We start from the raw sequence: 18,995 nt of genomic DNA on the forward strand, positions 1-18,995 counted from the left end.
TCCTAATATCGAACTTTAAACTTCCCTTGCTGCAACTTGAGACCATTGCTCCTTGTTCTGTCATCTGTCCCCACCGAGAACAATCTAGCTCTATCCTCTTTTGAACCCCCCTTGAGGTAGTTGAAGGCTGCTATTAAGTCCCCTCTCAGTCTCCTTTTCTCTAAACCAAATAAGCCCAGTTCCCTCAGTCTTTCCTCATATATCATGTCCCCCAACACCCCTCACCATTTTTGTCACCCTCCTCTGAATGCTCTTCAATTTATCTTCATCCTTTCTGTAGTGGGGGGCCCAAAACTGAACACAGTACTCCAGATGTGACCTCACCAGTGCTGAATAGAGGGGAATAGTCACTTCCCTTGACCTGCCAATGCAGCCCAGTATGCAGTTAGCCTTCTTGGCAATGAGGGCACAATGCTGGTTCATATTCAGCTTGTTGTCCACTATAACCCTCGGGTCCTTTTCTGCGGAGCTGCTGCCCAGGCAGTCAGTCCCCAGCCTCCACTGGTGCATGGGATTGTTCCATCCGAAGTGCAGGACTTTGCACTTCTCCTTGTTGGACCTTATGAGATTCCTTTTGCCCCAATCCTCCAATTTGTGTAGGTCACTCTGAATCTGTTAACTTGAATCTGCCAGTTTAGATGTGTTGGTTAATTATGTACATATGTACATAAATATTATATACAAAATTAATCATTCTTTTTCTCCCTGGTGTAAAAGAAATGTGGATAGAATTTTAAAAAGCTCCAAAGTGTTTTAGGAGCAGGAGTCCAAATGAAAATGTCTGGATCTTGTACTCCTAAGTCATTTAAAAGTTTCTGAAAATTCTACTTTTTCTTTTCAGATTGTAGGTCTACTTAAGTGAAGGAATTTAAAGCTAATATATTTAATTTTATTTCTACTTTTAATATTGGATCCCATTAATGAAGCCTACATTTAGAGATGAACAAATTCTGTTAATCAAAGGGGTTTTTTTTCAAGGTAGCAGTAATAATAGTGTGAGGCTTATAAATGGTTTGTGTAAGAGGTGAAAAAAAACCCACACCCCTGAAAAAATATACTTTGCCCACAGCTTATAAATATTTCAAGTATTTATTATGTTATCTATATCACCTGTGCCTTTGCATTACCACAAATACTTTAGTTGTCTTTCAAGCTTTTCAAATAAGTATTAAACTATAGTTAAAGATGATGGTAGTTTTAAATTTGAATTAGAGCTTGACATTCTCCTTAAAACATCTTGTTTTGTAGCGGACTCATCAACTTGCTTTGATTACTATGTTAGTGTGTCAGTATGTGGGATAGTGAGCTAAGTAAAGGGATACTGTCAGTTGATATGTGCAAAACTTAACATAGCACAGCAGTGACCTATATTTTCAAAAAGTTGTCCTGACTCTTTGGCTCTCTGTCTGCAAAACCAGAGTTTTTTCCATGCAATATTCTCCCCTCCTGGGCAATCCAGTTAGAGCAAATCCCAGGTGCTAGAATTGTGGCAACTGGAAATTTTTCTTTAAAAAAAAAAAAAAAAGTGGGGTTTTTTGGGGGTTTGTTTTTTTTTGTCACAATCTCCAAACAAGTGTATATCACCATCTCTGTTTCTTGCTTTATTTTTTCACGTTTACCTTTTTTGGTTCTGCTGAGGGCAGAATTTATTGCAGTCAGTATGTAAACATTTCTGAGGTCTGTTTCCTGACATGAAATTATCCAGATAGGGAAAAATGTTGCCCACTGACATTCACAGAGATAAAGGGATAGTGGGAAATCAGGGGAAATGGCATCTTTGTCCAGCTATGCTTCAAGTGCACTGTAGAACAGGGCTGTCCAACTGCCTACATGTGGCCTGCAAGGGGTTAAGTTGCAGCCCCCAGGCTCTAGTGTCCAGCTGCAACTCTCCAGGCTTCATCTCCTGCCTACAGCTTGTGTTCTGTGCTTGCTGGGCAAGATGGCACAGGGTGCTCGGGGTGAGACTGGGGTCCTGCAGTGGGGCAGGTGCTCAGTATTGTGCGGTGGGGGGAGGTCATGTTCCATGTTGCATGGTGCAACAAAGCGGGGCATCTATATGGCATGTGACCTAGGGGCCCATGACCCCCGCTGGCACGACCCACAGCTGCTTGGAAGTTGGACAGCCATGCTATAGAAGATGAAAAAAAAAAAAACCTGGGGAAAATGCTATGGTGCAAGCTGATTTCAGCGTTAAGAGTCCAGTGATACTTTAGCTCCTCAGCTACAAAAGTAGCTCTTCAGTTTACCACCTGTGGCTTTTCACAGAAAATAGGGTAAAAGGGTTTTGCTTTTGTTGTTGTTTTACTGCATGCATTGGGTTGGGTATGGCTTTCCTGCCATCTTAAATACTGTAACATCTGCCATCTATGTCTACTAGTTGTGGTACAAGCACAGTAGTTTTTTTTTTTAACTTAACTGTTTGCCACAATTCACCTGGAGGAGGGAGGGCCATGCATTCATTTCAGGGTGCAATTGGATTGATCCCTAATCCCAACAATAGTGTCTCCTGCTATGCCACACATGCTTAGCAGGAGGCGCAGTTTTGGGGTTAAGGATTAGATCCCAATTGTGCTCTTCCTACTTGCCATTGGGGGCTAGGGGGAGCAGTTAAGGGGAGCTTCATTATCCTGGGCTCTCCCTGCACTAGTAGTTTGAAAGCAAGGTGCCTGCAGGTCTGGAACTTGACAGCCAACTAACATTAGTTCTGGCCAGGGACCACACAGCCTTGAACTGGCCCCAGCCCTGCTGGGGTCCTGCTACACATTCAACAGAAGGTGCCATACAAACCAGCCGTAAAAGTGTTGTACATTATTTCTATTATGTTATTGTTTAACATAAAACTAGGTAATGCTAAAACAGGGCAGTTATGGTAATTCTCACACATGCTTTAAATGAAATTGATTTTAAATAAGAATCAGTAAAAACAGTTACTTGTGGCTTATTGTTCTTGTTACATTTTTGCAACCCCACTATTGCATCCAGTCCCAGAAATATGGCAACAGTAGTTTTCTTTAGCAGGCTAAACACAAACATCTGGTGCAAATCTGAGGCAGGATCTATCTCTGAAAAATTTCAGATAGGAGAGCCAGATGAGCATCTCAGATTTTGGGTTTTATAAATTCCAAATACAATGGACATCACTATCAGCAAAACTTTCATGTACATAGCCTAACAAAACAATTGATCTTTCTTTGTTCTTTGAAGAGGAGTGTCTGGAACTTCATTTGATCGGACTCTTCCTGCAGTGATTCTAATTTTTACACCCGAGTTATAAATCTTGTTTTCCAAGCATTTATAATCTGACAGTCTTGACTACAGTCTGGGAGCTCTAGTGGGTTTTCCTGTAATAAGAGCTTTTTGATTAGAAATAATGTGGTGATATACTGTATAACAAAATAGTAGGATCCTGTTTTTGTGTTCCACAGTGCTGCAAATTCCTGCCCATCTAGCCCCCGTGGTGCAGGCTCTTCAGGGTACAAAATGAGTCGTGTAATACCATCTGACCTACATTTAATGGCTGACAATTCACAGTCAGAAAATGACAAGGAAGCATCGGGTGGAGATAGCCCAAAGGTAAATGTTGCTTGGAACTGAACCACAAAATAAAGCCTTAAGCCAAACGTAACATTGTTGGAAATCTGTTGGCCAAAATACATGAACCCAGATATGATTTGGCACTTAGCAATTGAAAACAATTTTGGAGTCAGAGCCCTTTTTTAATTAGATGCGTCGTGTGTTGATTTTCTTTTGATATAGACCTACATTGAAATTTTTGTGTCTGTTATGCATACCCATTTTTAGGTGTTAGCAGAGTCGGACTTACTTAAATCTGGTGTTAGTTTCTCATGGTTTCCAGCGTTATCTTAAATTTTCCTAATTGGAAGTTTGTTTTAGTTCATTCTTTTTTAGATTGTTTCACCAAAAAGTGTTGAAAAATTAAATTAATTGCATTTTGTGAATTTAGTAAAGGTTTATACAGTTGTTAAGTTCACTGGTGCATATGGTTTGTTTTTGTTGTTTTTTATAGGATGACTCAAAGCCACCTTATTCCTATGCACAACTAATAGTACAAGCAATTACAATGGCACCTGATAAGCAGCTTACACTAAATGGAATTTATACGCACATAACGAAAAATTATCCATACTACAGAACAGCAGACAAGGGCTGGCAGGTAAATCTGATTTTGTATGTGTGGTTTCTTTGTGGTGTTTGTTTTTAAGCTGTGAATAAAAATTCCAATGTAGCCAACAGAGGCTTGACAGCAAATATACCAAGGTAACTTGTTTTGTTTATATTGGTTATATTTAATGAACCTGACAAGCCTTCAAAGGTTTTGGGATGACTTGAATGGGTTATAAAAGTGTGTGGAGATAGAGGCATCTCTGATTCTACAAGGTGAAACGCACCTTCAGTTTTTCAACAAGGTTATTCCATATAACTCCAGTAGGAGGACTATAAAGGATTTCCATGGGCTAAAAATACTATAATCACTGGTAGGATAAAAATACTATAATCAATGGTTTAAGGTGTATTTGCACCACAAGAAAATTGTATTCTGTTTGAATTACTACGTATGTAATACTACCTCAGCAAACCAAAATGAGATCCCAAATTATCTGAAACCAAGCCTGTTGAAAGTTGTGGCCTTGATCATGTGACTCTAAGTTACAGGTACACACAGTTTGCTTTAGTTTGTCTTGAACTGGTATCTGCCTCATTTTTATTTTTGGATGTGTGCAAATTAAATGCCATTTGCCAATTTGCTCTAACTATATTAAGTCGTAACAAGCTAAGCCATCAATTTCTTCAAAATGTAAGCTTTCTTTTTTTTTTAAAAAAAAAGCAGATTTTGACCACGGCTCACTGCTGGATGATCAAATGTTTAGCCCAATTCCGTATGTTTTTCCTAAGCATGCAGAGATACAACTTCAGTGCCTCTGCTGCTACTTTTAGTTTTACCAAGGGAGGGTAGAGAGCAGTTAGCAAAACCGGTCAGTTCACAGTTGCTATTCAGGATCCTGTGGGCAACATTGCAACTACAATGTCAGTCAGGTCATATCAGTTTCACTGTGCTGCTGCTTAGCAGAGTTATGATCTGCAGTCGAAACAGACACTGAAGTTATTTACAGGGCAAATGAGAGAGATGGGGGAGGGTTAAGTAACAAAGAACTACTTTCTACTTACCATGCAACTAGTAAGTTAAAGAATATGCTCCTTCACCTTTGCAGCAGTAAAGGGGAATTGACCTTTCAGATTTATCACAGAACTACTAGCCCTAGAGGCTATATAAAAATAGTACACTCTCCTTATTCCCAGTAGCTGAAGATATCGGACTTCTGGGCTTCTCACCAGGGATTCCACTGCCTAAGGCCTCCCCCTTTCTCAACTTTTGCTCTGGCTAGTCTGTGTTCAGTAAACTGCTCAAGCTGTACGTGTACATCTTTTCTCTTTCATGTAATATGGTCTTCTGCTTGCATACCGTATATATATGTAGATTCTACCCTGGCAGTAGAAGCTAGTGTTAAAATATTTTTGTGTACCTTTTATTTTTAACATAATCCTTAAATTTTATATATCTGGTCTATATATTGCATTTTTTCCCAAAAAATCTGGTTGGTTGATACAGCATCATGTGTTCTTGAATAATCTGCATTTGGTTTGTAGTATAAAAATCAAGCATTTAAATGTGTAATACTTTGCAGAAATAAAATTGCAGACACAGGATGCATCTTCATTTCAGAGAATTGATAAAAAGTTCACCCTTATTCCTAAAAAGAAATAGGAAGGTATAAAATGAAATAGCTGTGTAGGTATTTTGTTTGGTAGTCATGTAGAATATTACTATGATGCTAGGTAGTTTCTCATTTTTTTCATTAGAAATGTAGGTGTTTAAGATTAAATATGTTTATCTACAATCTCACAAATATTTGATCCCTTTCTATTTTATATAAAAGCCTGTTTTGTTGAGGATTCATCACAGTGAACTCATTCTGGGGGTTATTTTGCTTCCAGGTTAGAAGTGTTGGATTTACTCTTCTCTCCAAGCAGATGGAGATGTAAATACAACTGTGATAAACTTATAGTCTTGGCACCTTCTGGCCATTCTGTTTCAGTCTTTGGCAAGGGAAACAACTTCTGGTTGCATCAGATTGCACTGAAGAAACCATACAAGGGTATCATTGCTTTAAGTTCTCCAGACCTGCTGCTAAGGTCATGACTGAGGTGTTTAAAAGGCTGACCTGACATTGGATTGGCATTTAATTTGGAGGGTTTGGAAGAGTTTTGATTTTAAAGGTTAAATTTTCCCCACCAGCTGTTTGTGTTAACATTCAGCATATCAGAGGTACTGTTAGCGTGTAGTCCTATCTGTTTTTACTGCCTCGGTAATCAAAATCAGAAAGATCAAGATATGATGTCTCTCTATAGGAGATGCATGAAACCAAGGGCAGACTTGGTTCTGTTAGCTTCAAAACTGGCCACTTCATGCATCTCTATCCAAGTGGAAGTTCAGTTTACTTTGTGTCATTGCAATTTGGGGATACAGTAAAGGTGCGGTCTGTAACATAATCTGAAGATCTTTGTTTATGTTGGAGAACTGTATTAGAAGTCATTGTTATTTAGTGTTTTTCCCTAGTTCACTAAATCCTTTGATTATTTAATGAGTGTGTCAAATGAAAGGCATCTTTCCCTGGACTGGGGAAGAATAATTTGGAATTGAGAAGTTGCTAAGAGCATTCTCCCTATTTTTGTCCTCTGATGAATGGTAACTCCCAAGTATATAGCTGCATTTAAAATTTCTCCACCCTAACATTCACTTTTCTTACTATGGAATAGTAAATAGCATATTGTGCCAGATCTGTATCAGAATCAGTATACAGTATGTTTTAGAAGCCCAATGGGAACAGCCTGACCTTTTTTCCCTTTGAGAAGCAGGATGCATGAGCGCCAGTAGTTCTTTGTTATTTGCTGCTTTTATACCCAGACAACTCTTTTAAAAAAAAGTTTTAAAAAATAATAAAAAAAAAATTAAAGCTCTGTTGTGGCTACCATCCTTCTCACTAGAGGACTGAAATGGAATTCCCTTAGTAGCTCATTTAATATTGTTCTTTAATTGTTATGAGAGGTCTAAGCAGTACTTAAGATTCCTTTTTTCAGGTTCAGCACAACTGTCTCTGTAGCCCTCCTTAATTCCTACTATCTTTAGAGAATCAGAGACCTGAACCCTAAGTCTCTTGTATTACAGACTACTGCACTTGGCCACACTCTGATTTCAGATGTATGAATTCTACATATTTTTCTTATGTTCCATAGAATTCAATACGCCACAATCTCTCTCTGAATCGTTATTTCATCAAAGTACCACGTTCCCAGGAAGAACCAGGCAAAGGCTCATTCTGGAGGATAGATCCTGCCTCTGAAAGCAAATTAATAGAGCAGGCTTTTAGGAAAAGGCGGCCTAGGGGAGTACCTTGCTTTAGAACCCCTCTGGGACCACTCTCTTCTAGGTAAGGAAAAACAGATGAACCAAAAGACTATGGCTGTTTCTTAACCTTCAGGCTGTTACAAACTTGAGAGCTTTGTTTACAAGTTTAATTATTTAATATAAAATTGAGTGTGGTTGAATTCTGTGAAATTCACTAGTTAGGCTGCCCCCATGCAGTGGGCCTGTTTTTATTGCTTGATTTAGTGTTAATAAACTGACTCAATTTAGATAAGTAATTGGCAGCTTGTTAATATATGGAGATGTTTCTGTACTGCAGTGTTACAAAATTAAAACTGTAATTACTAACTTTATCTACTTTCATTTAAAACTGTTTATATAGAAAATACCAAATCTGAGCTGACAGTTTTATATTAAGGTGAAGGTGACAAATGTATGTTTAGTTGGGTAATATTAACCAATATTCTTAATGGTGAAATAATATATAGATTTAGTTATTTGCTTTGTAAAGATTATGTCCCTTTTCTGCTTTTGTTGGCATCTTTTGAATTAACCTTTAAACAGCTGATCATCATTCTGTCCCTCCAGAACAAACATTTGTACTGTTGCATGGATTGCTTAGAAACTTCACATAAGAAAATGCCCAAATGTTCAATTCCATAGCATCAAAATAATATACGGTGGTATTGATTTGGCAGAAGGTGCCCTCTCATGGACAGTACATATATTACAATATTTTAGAGGTGAGGTCACTCATCTTTTAGTTATTAACATAAAACACACCAGCTGCTGCTTTCATTTTTAAATACAGAAGTGCCCCAGCTTCTCCTAATCATTCTGGAGTGTTATCTGCACACTCCAGTGGAGTACAGACCCCAGAAAGCCTGTCAAGGGAAGGATCTCCAGTCCCAATGGAACCTGAACCTAGTGCTATCCAGCCAAAATTAGCAGTAATACAAGAAGCACGGTTTGCACAGAGTGCCCCAGGTGAGAAATCTAGAAAGAATATTTTTGGGGGGGGGAATGTTTTTTTTTTTTTCTTTTTTGAGCAAAATTCTCACACCTAACCAAGAAAGCAGTCCGTATTTTCAGACAGATAACCTATTAAAATGTAAGGCAACGCAGGGACAAATGCATAAATATGATGTGTAAATATTTCCTGAAAATGTATCAGACGTATTAGCCATTCTCTTTCTGTTATACATGTTTTGTTCCAGCATAGTTATTCATTGTGTGGGTAAGCGGAGGCACTAGTTCCTTCTGATGTATAAAAGTGCAGGGTCTTATCATTGTCATGACTCACTCTGGAAAATTACTTGAAGTTTTATTGAATAATGGTTGTCTTCACAGGTAGAGCAGAAATGTGCATTAAAAGGTCCATTAGGGATGAACTGGTGAAAACTAATGCAATCTGGATCATGGGTTTGTGTGCTCAGTAAATACTTTGCTTAAGGATAGTAAATCTGCAGTCATTTCACCCTTGCTCTAGTGGGGGAGTGGGGTGGAAGAGAATCAGAATGGAAGAGTCACTGAATCTTAAATGTTTTTTCTGCCGCTGCATTTAGCTGTGTGCATGTGGTGTTAAGAGTTGTGGTGATTTAGTTTTCTTGTGTTCTAGTTACTCATTTGCCTAATGATGACATGTCTGCTTCTTACAGCAAGTTGAAGACCCATGTAAATGTTAGGTTTCATGTAAAGATACCTTGAGTTAGTGATAGCAGTTGGACCCTCAGAACCCTGCAAGCTAAGGCCAGGTCTCCATTACAGGTTCTGCCACCCAGAATGTTGACACGGCTTCATATTGTGAAGTGCCATAACAGTCTCTTATTACCCAGTTTTAGCTTTTTTTATCATTGTAGTAATTAGTAAAGGATACACACAGGATTTTTTAATGTTATGAGGCTTCAGTGTCTGTTGAGATTTAAGAGGATGATTGACTGAGAAAATACTTGATTCAAGGTGCCAGTCTAATTTTTCTACTTTTCTCAATAGGATCACCTCTATCTAGCCAACCAGTTTTAATTACTGTACAACGGCAGCTACCACAAACTATTAAACCTGTCACCTACACTGTTGCAACTCCTGTGACAACATCAACATCCCAGCAGCCTGTAGTTCAAACCGTTCACGTTGTTCACCAGATACCAGCTGTGTCTGTCACGAATGTGACTGGATTAGCGCCAGCAAACACTTATACTGTAGCTGGACAGGCAGTGGTCACACAAGCTGCAATGGTAACCCAGCCTAAGGTAGAACCTCAAGAGAATGGAGACCACAAAGAAGTAAAAGGTAAGAATTAGCTGAGCTTGGTTAGTCTTCTGTGAATACATATAACTGTTTAATAGCCTTTAAAAAAATCTTCATATATACAACAAAAAAACCCCAAAAAACATTAGCTAAAACTAGAACTCTTGCCTTTTCAGATATTTTGAGGTTATTAACACACTGAAGACTAAAATAACTTAATCACTTCATGTTTTGTGTTAAAGTTTCTTGACTTACCATTACATTTTAAATCATTTTTGTTGTTTTGCAGTTAAAGTGGAACCTATCCCTGCTATTAGCCATGCTACAATAGGAGCTGCTAGTCGCATCATTCAGACATCTCAGACCACGCCCTTACAGACAGTTACTATAGTGCAACAGGCACCACTAGGTCAACACCAGCTACCAATAAAAACTGTAACACAGAATGGAACACACATAGTACCTATCACCACAGCGATACAAGGGCAAGGCAACACTGGTAAGCATTTCATCAGTATTTCCTGTAGACAAACTTTTCTGGTGTCAGAGCTGGCTTCAGATTATCCAGATAAGTATTAGACTTTTCAGAACGGCCATTGTTAAATCTTATTTAATTCCTTTCTCAGACCTTTGCACTCCTACAAAAAGCTGCTAAAGTTGCAGAGACGGCAACCTGCAGCCTCAAGGATGACAAGCCCCAAATCAAACACAGTTTAAACGTCACTTCTTAATGCTTTTGCAGCTCTTCAAAACTTACAACCTTTTTTTTGTGGGAACTGACACAATTAAAATGGCAAGCGCATCTTTGTGCAAATTAGAGCTCAAACAAAATGCAGGACTTGTTTGTGGGGCTATCATAATTTCTTGCATGCATGCATGCATTTATGCATACACACCTTTTTCCCAAAAATCAGCAGCTGGAAATTCAGGTGCACATTTCAAGCAAGGAAATATGGTAACAGCTTCTGCTCCACATGCCTCTGGTGGGGAAAGAGAAAATGAATGCTGCAAGTGCTACACAAGGGGGCTCCCTAGCTGCTAGCAATGGACACTTTCTCTTTCACCCAGCAGTGGCTTATGTGGTTAACAGAGCAGCCACAATATTTCTCTGCACTGCCTGCCTCCCAGCCTTCCCATTAAAGCTGCCTGTATTTTTCCCAGGGAAAATACCATACTTATGAGGTTTTTTAAGGAAAACTTGTTTCCTTCGTTCTTTCAAAAACAAGGCATGCATCTTAATCAGGGGCATGTTGTATGCAAGAGAATGCAGATTTTCTTCTTTAGTTTTCTCACAGGTTTGGGCAGAAACAAAATATTAAAATCTGCAAGAATTTCAGAGGGTTGTTTTGAATAGTATTTGTCTGTGTGCCTTAAATACCATCAGTCCGCTCAGTTCTTGAGTAAGCAGCCTGATTGGGTGGCAGAACAAACGTGTGTCTGTGTCACGTGTCCAGATTTTGGTATGGTTTGCAGGTAAATCTAATTCTCACTGCCCATTTCCTTTTGAGCTAAGGATACCTTGCACCCTTTTTTTGAAACACCAATTTGTCAGAGATGGATAAAAATGATTTTTAAAATGATCAGAAATATGTTTTTAATCATTAAAGTCCCAGGCTTTTGTTTTAGTTGCTTGCAAGGTGCTCAGCATTCAAGGTATAATATAATATTATTTTCTATGCCATTCTTCTATATCCTAATATTTGTACTGTTTTTTTTTTATTACTACTGCATATTGAAGATTTTGAGTTTACTGTCCTTTTTCAGGTGTATTAGGATACTAAAATGTTCAGATTATTCCTTCCAGTATGCATCATTTTCAGTCACGTTGGTGTTGCCCATTTGGTAGGCTTTGAGGCCCATGTGAAATAACTGCTCTCCCTTTCTAAATGTTGTCACGTGCAAATTTTTGCTACTTCCAGTGTTCCCTTTTGAAAATGGGATTTAGAATTCTGATTTCTTCTGATTTTTACTGCAACTCCAAAGTAGCTTCTCCTTGTGCGTTCTGAAGCTATCAGTTTCAAGAAGGCAGTCACTAAACTACCTGCTTAAAAGCTGGTTTAGAGAAGCAGTTCTTCTAGTCTAGCTGCCTGTTATTCCATTTGCTTGGAATAAGTTAAGCTCTCCACAAGAGGCTTCATATAGGAACTGTTATTGTCTTCAGGCAAGGCTCAGACTGTTTGATGAAGATACCCAGCATGTGTGGTATCTAGTCTTAAGTAGTCTACCTGTTAGTCTATGCCTGAATATGTTATACAAAACCCCTCTTAATAGAAGCAGTCTTTGTAGTTGAAATCTTTAGCTAGTTTTCGATTTATAGATCCAGTTTTTCACATATTCTTTGTGCAGAACTTCACCCAAATGAAACAAGTCAGCATGACATTTCATAAGTGTTTTTTATTTTGATTTGATTAAATATGTTATATTAAATTTGATTAAATATGTTATCATTGGCAAGGAAAGTTAATTATTTTTTGATGACTGTAAGAAGCTTAGGTAGATATCTTAGTGATGTGGGTATAGTCTCTCACTATTTATATTGTCCCTAGGATACCCACTAACTTAACAAACCCAGTAGTGCTCTCTACAGTTCCTGGAATTTCCTGGAATTTTGCAAAAAACTCTCGATCATGGGACTACATAGTCTGGAGTAACACAACAATGTAAGGAGTATTTGCATCATGTGAATACTTCACAAATTACAGGGCCTGTTCAGCTGCAAAAACAGTTGTCAGAGCAATTATTTTAAATGCTCAGTAAGTAGAGGTGTACTAATACATTGGTCCCATATTGGATCAGCCCTGATACAGGAAAAATTGAGAGCATCAGCAATCAGCTTTTTTGCCTCATGTGACCTATAACGTGGTGATAAATGCCCTGTGCATGTGCACAGCCACAGCTGGCACGCAGCCCGGCGGCTTGGAGAGCAGCATCGGCTGGTAAGTCTGGTGTGGGGAGAGAAAAGGGGGCAGATGGAGGCCCCCATGGTGAGGGAGTAAGTGGGACTGGGGCAGGCACTGCTCAGCCAGGGCAGGGCAGGACATGGGACAGAGCCATGAGCGACTCATCTGGAGGGCAGTTCCTGACAATGCATGCATCCCAGGGGGGCATGGGGGTTGTCTCTCCTCAGATCTGCATGGGGCAGGGTGGGCTGCCACTGCAAATTGGGGCTGGGGCTGTGCTGGGCTCTTCCCGACAGGGGGGCTGGGCCAAGCTGCACTTGGGGTGAGCAGTGGTGGCACTGGGGGGGGCCTATGGTGAATTTTGGGGTGGGGTGGCTGCAGGGCCCCCCCTCCCCCCTGTAGCACCCTCCGAGTGTCACCACTACCCACCCCGAGCAAAGCCCAGCCCAGCCCCCGCCAGGAAGAACCTAGTGGTGCCCCAGTCTGCCCTCGCACCACATGCAGATCCAGGAGCACACGCCCCCCATGCCCTCCCAGGGTGCATGTAGCAGCAGAAGCTGCCACCCCTGCACTCCCTGGATGAGACTCGTAGCTCCGTCCCGTGCCCTGCCCCAGCTGTGCAGCACCTGCCCAGCCCCATTCCCTCCCTCACCACGGGAGCTTCAGTCTGCTTCCCCCCATCCCTTCCCCCACAACAGACTTACCAGCCCAATGCTGGTCTCTAAGATGCCCGGCTGCATATTGGATTGGTATCGGCCATTATGGCTCCTTGAAAATCAGCCAGCAGTATCGGTCCAAAAAATCTCTTATCAGTGCACCCCTATCTGGAAGAAAATACAAAGAACATTTTAAGTGGGAGTCAAGGTTGTAAATATATATCTGATACTCAGGGGGAGAAACCCCAGGCAGTTTGAAAGACAGAAAATAAAACATAACTGCTGTTTTTTAATATTTTATCCTCATTGTAGCTGGAAAATAGCATTTTCAGATCTTAACATCTCTGCCCATAGATCTTCGTTGCCTTTCATTTCATTGGCATTTCAGCATAGGTTTCAAATTGGAGGCAGAGGGGGGTAAAAATTAAATCTACCATTTCTGTTTATAATAAAATTATACAACTAGACTTGCCTTACTCTAATTTTCAATGTAGATTTGAAACTGTAGCACTCGTATACAGCCATATACTAACTCTGACCCTTTACACTGAGTTGCAGCAAGTGCCTCATTCTATTAAAAAGACTCCCTAATATACAACATACTAACTCTTTTTACTTTTCACATGCTAATAGCTAACAGGAATGCAAAACAGTGTCTTGTACATGATGAGCACAGTGGTTAGGTACCTGAATAGTAGTAAGGATGATTTGTGGAGCATTAACTTCCCATTTCCTAGTTTTTAAATAGGTTGTTAATAACTAGTGGTAACTTTTCTTCTGATGTAATTATTTCTTTGCTGCCTATTCAGAGCACTATTGGGAGCTACTGATGATTCTGACTTGAAATTGAATGACTTCATGTGCCAAAAAAATACAGACAGACAAGAGCACAGGATTTTGTACCAGGAATGCAGCCTTAACTGGGAAGATAAGTGTAAAGGTTGTTTGCTGGCCACATAAAATAATTGCAAACAAGCATTCTCTTCCATAACCAGTTTAGAATAATTTATGTTCTCCATAGGAGACTTCATATATGACCTGTTAGAAGTTAAGAATAGGTTAATTTTAAGTTTCCTAAAGGGTGACTAAAATCTATGAAAATCTATACAAAGCACCTCTTAGAACAAACAAGAGGCTGTTCACACTCTGAAATAGTTTTTATAAATGCTATAGTTCACAAACCACATGGTGATAGCCTTATCCCTGCTTCATTTTCATTTTCCAGCATATGCTGCTTTTATTTTCTAGCTTCCTTTTCAAGGTGATACTGAAGTTCCCTTTCTTTTGTGTAGTAGTTCATGCTGGGTGCTGGGTTTTTTTGGTGCAGGAAGTGCACTGTGTGGTTATTCCTTGATCGTTTTGGTGACCAAATAATTGTTTTATCCTTCTCCTTCCCAAAGGGTGTCACTTGGTGCAGTTTCTTGATAACTGGCACTTTCTAGCACAACACCAGTACAGTATGTGAGATGTTTTACAGAAATGTATATTTATCATCTCTTCATAATGTCATTGTTCACGTGAAGTATGTGTTTAAGTGTGTCACAGCTGCAGCTGTGTGTACTGATTGTGGGGCTCTTGGCGTAATTTTGTATGAACATTATGGTACTAGGACTGGGGGTTTTTTTCTCCTTCCCCCTAACTACAAAGGAGCAGGAGGATAACTGTTCTGGGAGAGTGTACAGTCTCTTGGGACACGATATCCACTCTACTCACATGACCACGAATGTACTTTGTATGTGCATTATATTCCAACAGAAAAATCCAGGTATTGTGCAACAGAGTTGTTCTAAATACAGATGCCACCAAATGAAGTGATGCAACTAGGAAATCCTGAATTATGTCAGACGAAGTGCACAGCAGCTAATAAGACACATAGAGGAAGCCCAGCCCCTTTGAACACTCAGGCATCATCCAGCAGATTCACCAATAAAGTTATACTGGCCAAGTAGCTTTCAGCCCATGCTAACCTACGCTAGGAGCTGAGTAGCCTTACCTTTGGGGGAGATGTGAAAGTGACATAAAAGTGCATTCCCCTTCTCCCTTAGTACTTCACTAAGTGCAGGTCATAGAATTGGGTCCTGTACTTTTGAATATGGAAGTAGACACTGTTCGGTCTGAGAGCAGTGGAGCTCCTACACGTTTTCTCAATAATGTGCCTGTGTGGTGCACTCCAAGAAGAGATAATTTATGTATTACTTAGCATTCTGTTAAATCTCTATTATTCATTGCCTGGCTCCACGCATTGTGTATGCCCTTCAAATCCTGTACTTGATACCAGATTAATTTTTTCATGGGCTTCAGTGGAAGGATGACTGTCTCCTTTCCAGAGCCTCACTCCAGTTCTGGATGTGTTGCATACCATTCTGGCTCACTGCTTTGCTTCGGTGCAGCTCGATCAGCTCATTTCCTTCTCACTATCTAGGTGACAGCAGGAGGAGCTGTGAGAGTAGAGAGCAGAAAATCTCCCAGCTCTTGGTTCTGGTGCTAGGATGACCTGTGATTGTAAGAGAGGCGCCGTTAAAAGTTCTCTGCTTAGCAGTGGGCTGTCACATACTCACCTGCTGGGAAATCTGGTGCATATGCAGTGTGGCCCATGTAAAAGGAATGGGACACACCCAGTGCAGACAGGCTGAAAAACATAGCTGCCAAATTCAAACAAGGCTCTGTTGAGCAAGTGCGAGCTGAGAATTTTCAGTCTCACAACTTGGCCATGCTTCCCAGGGATGCCAGAAGGCACATTCCCTGACACCAGGGCTACCCAAGATCCTTTCCCAAAGCTTGGGGGCACTAGGGTTCATCATGATCAGACACATTTTAATATGAGCAAAACAACCTACCCCTAGCTTTGTTGTGGGATATGGCAGAACCACATTTGCAGAAGTTTTCCAATAATAATTGAGCCTTTTTTCCATGAGCCTGCATGGAAAAAATTGTCAGGATAATTGTTGGCAGAGGGGAGATATAGCTCTTCAGTTAGATCTTTTGGCCCAGGGTCCAGGAGACCTGAATTCACTTCCCAGCCCTGCCACAGGCTCTTGGTGTAATTTTGGGCTAGGTCACTTAACCTATCTGGCTTTGGTTTTCCATCTCCCAAATAGAGTTTCTTTCCTTTACTATATCTTTTTTATTAAATTTATAAGACTTTATTTTATCAATTTAAATATAAATTAGGGCAGGAATTGTCATCTTTGGACAAAGACAGTAAACTCTTAATTTCATTTGGCCCGCTGTAATGTGGTAAAACGATAAAGGAATCCATTGTATTTAATTACAGAGCAGATTCAGTTCTTTTATTGTCTTGTCTGTTTCAAATGGGTTTGGACTCTGAACTTTTTTGTTGATTTTTCTACAGCTACTGCAAGTCCCTTGCATATGTTAGCAACTCATGCGTCAGCATCGGCATCTCTTCCAACGAAACGCCAGAATGGAGACCAGTCGGAACAGCAAGAACTTAAACGTATCAAAACAGAGGATGGAGAAAGCATAGTCATAGCTGTTAATGTGGACACCCCATCTGTTGCAGTGAGTGATCAAGGCAGCCAGAACTAGAAACTTTAGAGGAGTTTGCTTTTTAAAAAAAAATAAGCTCCATGGTGCCAAAAGGAGACACTTAAATATAACACCTAAAATATTGGAACATGTTCTCACGCAGTGGGGAAAGGGCCCTGTGATCAGACTTCAACTTTCAGCACTGAAAAAACAACACAGGTGGCCTTAAAACTCAGTAATTTAAAAAAAAAAGTCAAACTGCAAAGCGTCTTGTTCCAGAGGCTGTGATCCCTCTCCTCCCCACCCCCTACTGAACTAACTGTGTACACTGAGACATACAGTGTTGGGGAGGGCTGCAGCTTTAAAAAATCTTTATTGGATTATTTTAAGGACTGAGTATCTCAGTGTAACGGCAGCATGATAAGCGCTTAGTGTGAACTGGTTTCAAACGATTGTATATTCCTTAAAGGGAACAGAGGCAAGGAGCCATTTCCTACATCTTGGCAGCTAGCCTTTCATAATGACCTACCCAATGCAGTTGTTGGTAGATATGCAGTATTTTGTTGTTCACATGTGGAATTAGAAATTTTTGAGGTGTATTTTCATTTCTTTGCAAAATAATGGGGTCTTTGACATTTCAAATCACTCCATTTCTACTCTGGAAACTTTGAAATCACACAGTACTTTTCATGTGAAATTTTGTTTGGTAAAAAACTGAATGTAGGGTTTTTTTAACCGATGGAATGATTTACTTTTGTCTGTCCTGTTAAAGTTCAGATAAAGCTACTTTATTACATCTGCAAATTTTCATATTTTAGCAGTTGCCTGATAAATTTAATCAAATTTTATTACCATGTGTAGTGATCAAATGCTTCTTTGGGCTTGCATGTAACTGATTAGAAATTACAATGTAAATGAGCCGTTAACTGACGTTAAAGAACTGCTATGAATTTGACCAGAACTGCACTTATCTGTTTCTCTTCCTTGCTACCTTTTGCTGTTTGTTACTTTGTGTTGACTTTGACTGTCCCTGGCATATTTTTCCAGTCTAAAGTAAAACAAGAGTCTCACTTAATATTGTGTATGTTTAAGATAACAGACTGTTCTTCATTTAGAAAAGATAAAATTCTTTATCACAAGTCCTTTTAAAAAGAGAGTAAAAATTATCTTGTCAGAGGTATATTCAATATTTTTAAGCTTACACACCCATCAGTAGAAATTAATCTGACCAGTTTATCCATAAAACTTTTGATGTCCTACACTGACCTCCTGGGGTCTCCATTAAGAGTAGCTGTTGTGGTTTTCTAACAGTGGCTACCATATTATTATAATAAAAGTTTTTTTTAAAAGTGTGTGTTCTGCAGTTGGACATATTTTAAAATATATTGGTAATTTCTCACTTTAATTGTGGTAGTAGTTTCCACCTTACATTTAAAAATTAAAAGTTAAGGCTGCTGCCCAGTCTATAATTCACACAATGTCTTATTTCTACGTACAGTAAGGTGAGTTTGAAATCTGGAGAGTTGGCTTTAATTTTAGATTCTGATTTGTCATGTTGTGTAATAATCATGCCATTATTTATAATATTTTTTCCATTTCAAAAAGGAAAATCTGTGTTTTTATGATGGACTGAAACGGCTTGGAATGGCTTATTTTAGGCAGCTTTTGGAAACTATTTACTTGAAGACCAAATATGAAAAATCTGTACTAAGTATTGTGTTCATCCACAAAATGGAGCTGTTACAATGTCACTACAGATAATGCATATTAAAAAATATGAAAAAAACTGTACACTAGCTGAATTTATAACAGCCATTTAAAACAAATCTGTAACATAAGTGCCATTTCTGTGCAACTGTCAGACTTTTTATTTCACTTTAAAAGCAAAATGAATTAGAGGTTTAAAAAGGAAGATATACAAAGTTCCCTAGTTGTCTAATCTGATGTTAGATGTCCCTCTAGTTGCAGCCTTAACTGAAAATCAGGGCACTAATTGGCTTTGAAGCACTGATTGGAATTGGTTTATATTCAGAAGCGACTTCTCACAGTTAGAGCTGAGTGAATAATTAGTGTAAAATATAGAGGTGCACCAATGCATCGATCTGATATTGGATTGTCATCAATATAAAGAAAATTGATTGTATCGCAAATCAGGCTGAAGTGGCCAATAATTTGACCAATAAATGCCCATGAGTGAGTGCAGCTGTAGTGCAGCATGCAGACAGGGAGGAGCATAGCCCAGCATCTTGGAGAGATGCC

At 39.4% G+C, this 18,995-nt stretch overlaps 1 protein-coding gene across 3 annotated transcripts in view; it reads left to right on the forward strand.

Annotated features, from left to right (window-relative positions):
• FOXK2 (forkhead box K2) overlaps positions 1 to 18,088 on the forward strand; it is an 85,542-nt gene extending 67,454 nt beyond the window's left edge. For 2 of the 3 annotated variants that reach the window (XM_006268728.4, XM_059732182.1), the window contains 7 exons: positions 3,426 to 3,573; positions 4,028 to 4,174; positions 7,315 to 7,508; positions 8,256 to 8,431; positions 9,437 to 9,733; positions 9,981 to 10,190; positions 16,600 to 18,088. In XM_006268728.4, coding sequence (XP_006268790.1) covers positions 3,426 to 3,573; positions 4,028 to 4,174; positions 7,315 to 7,508; positions 8,256 to 8,431; positions 9,437 to 9,733; positions 9,981 to 10,190; positions 16,600 to 16,796 — 1,369 coding nt within the window. In that variant the 3' untranslated portion in view covers positions 16,797 to 18,088. Of the gene's footprint in view, positions 1 to 3,425; positions 3,574 to 4,027; positions 4,175 to 7,314; positions 7,509 to 8,255; positions 8,432 to 9,436; positions 9,734 to 9,980; positions 10,191 to 14,056; positions 14,188 to 16,599 lie in introns of all 3 variants that reach the window. The other variant, XR_009463847.1, reaches the window with a different exon arrangement.
• The last annotated feature ends 907 nt before the right edge of the window (positions 18,089 to 18,995 follow it).

Source organism: Alligator mississippiensis, chromosome 8 (assembly GCF_030867095.1).
Source record: "Alligator mississippiensis isolate rAllMis1 chromosome 8, rAllMis1, whole genome shotgun sequence".
Classification (NCBI taxonomy): Eukaryota; Metazoa; Chordata; order Crocodylia; family Alligatoridae; genus Alligator; species Alligator mississippiensis.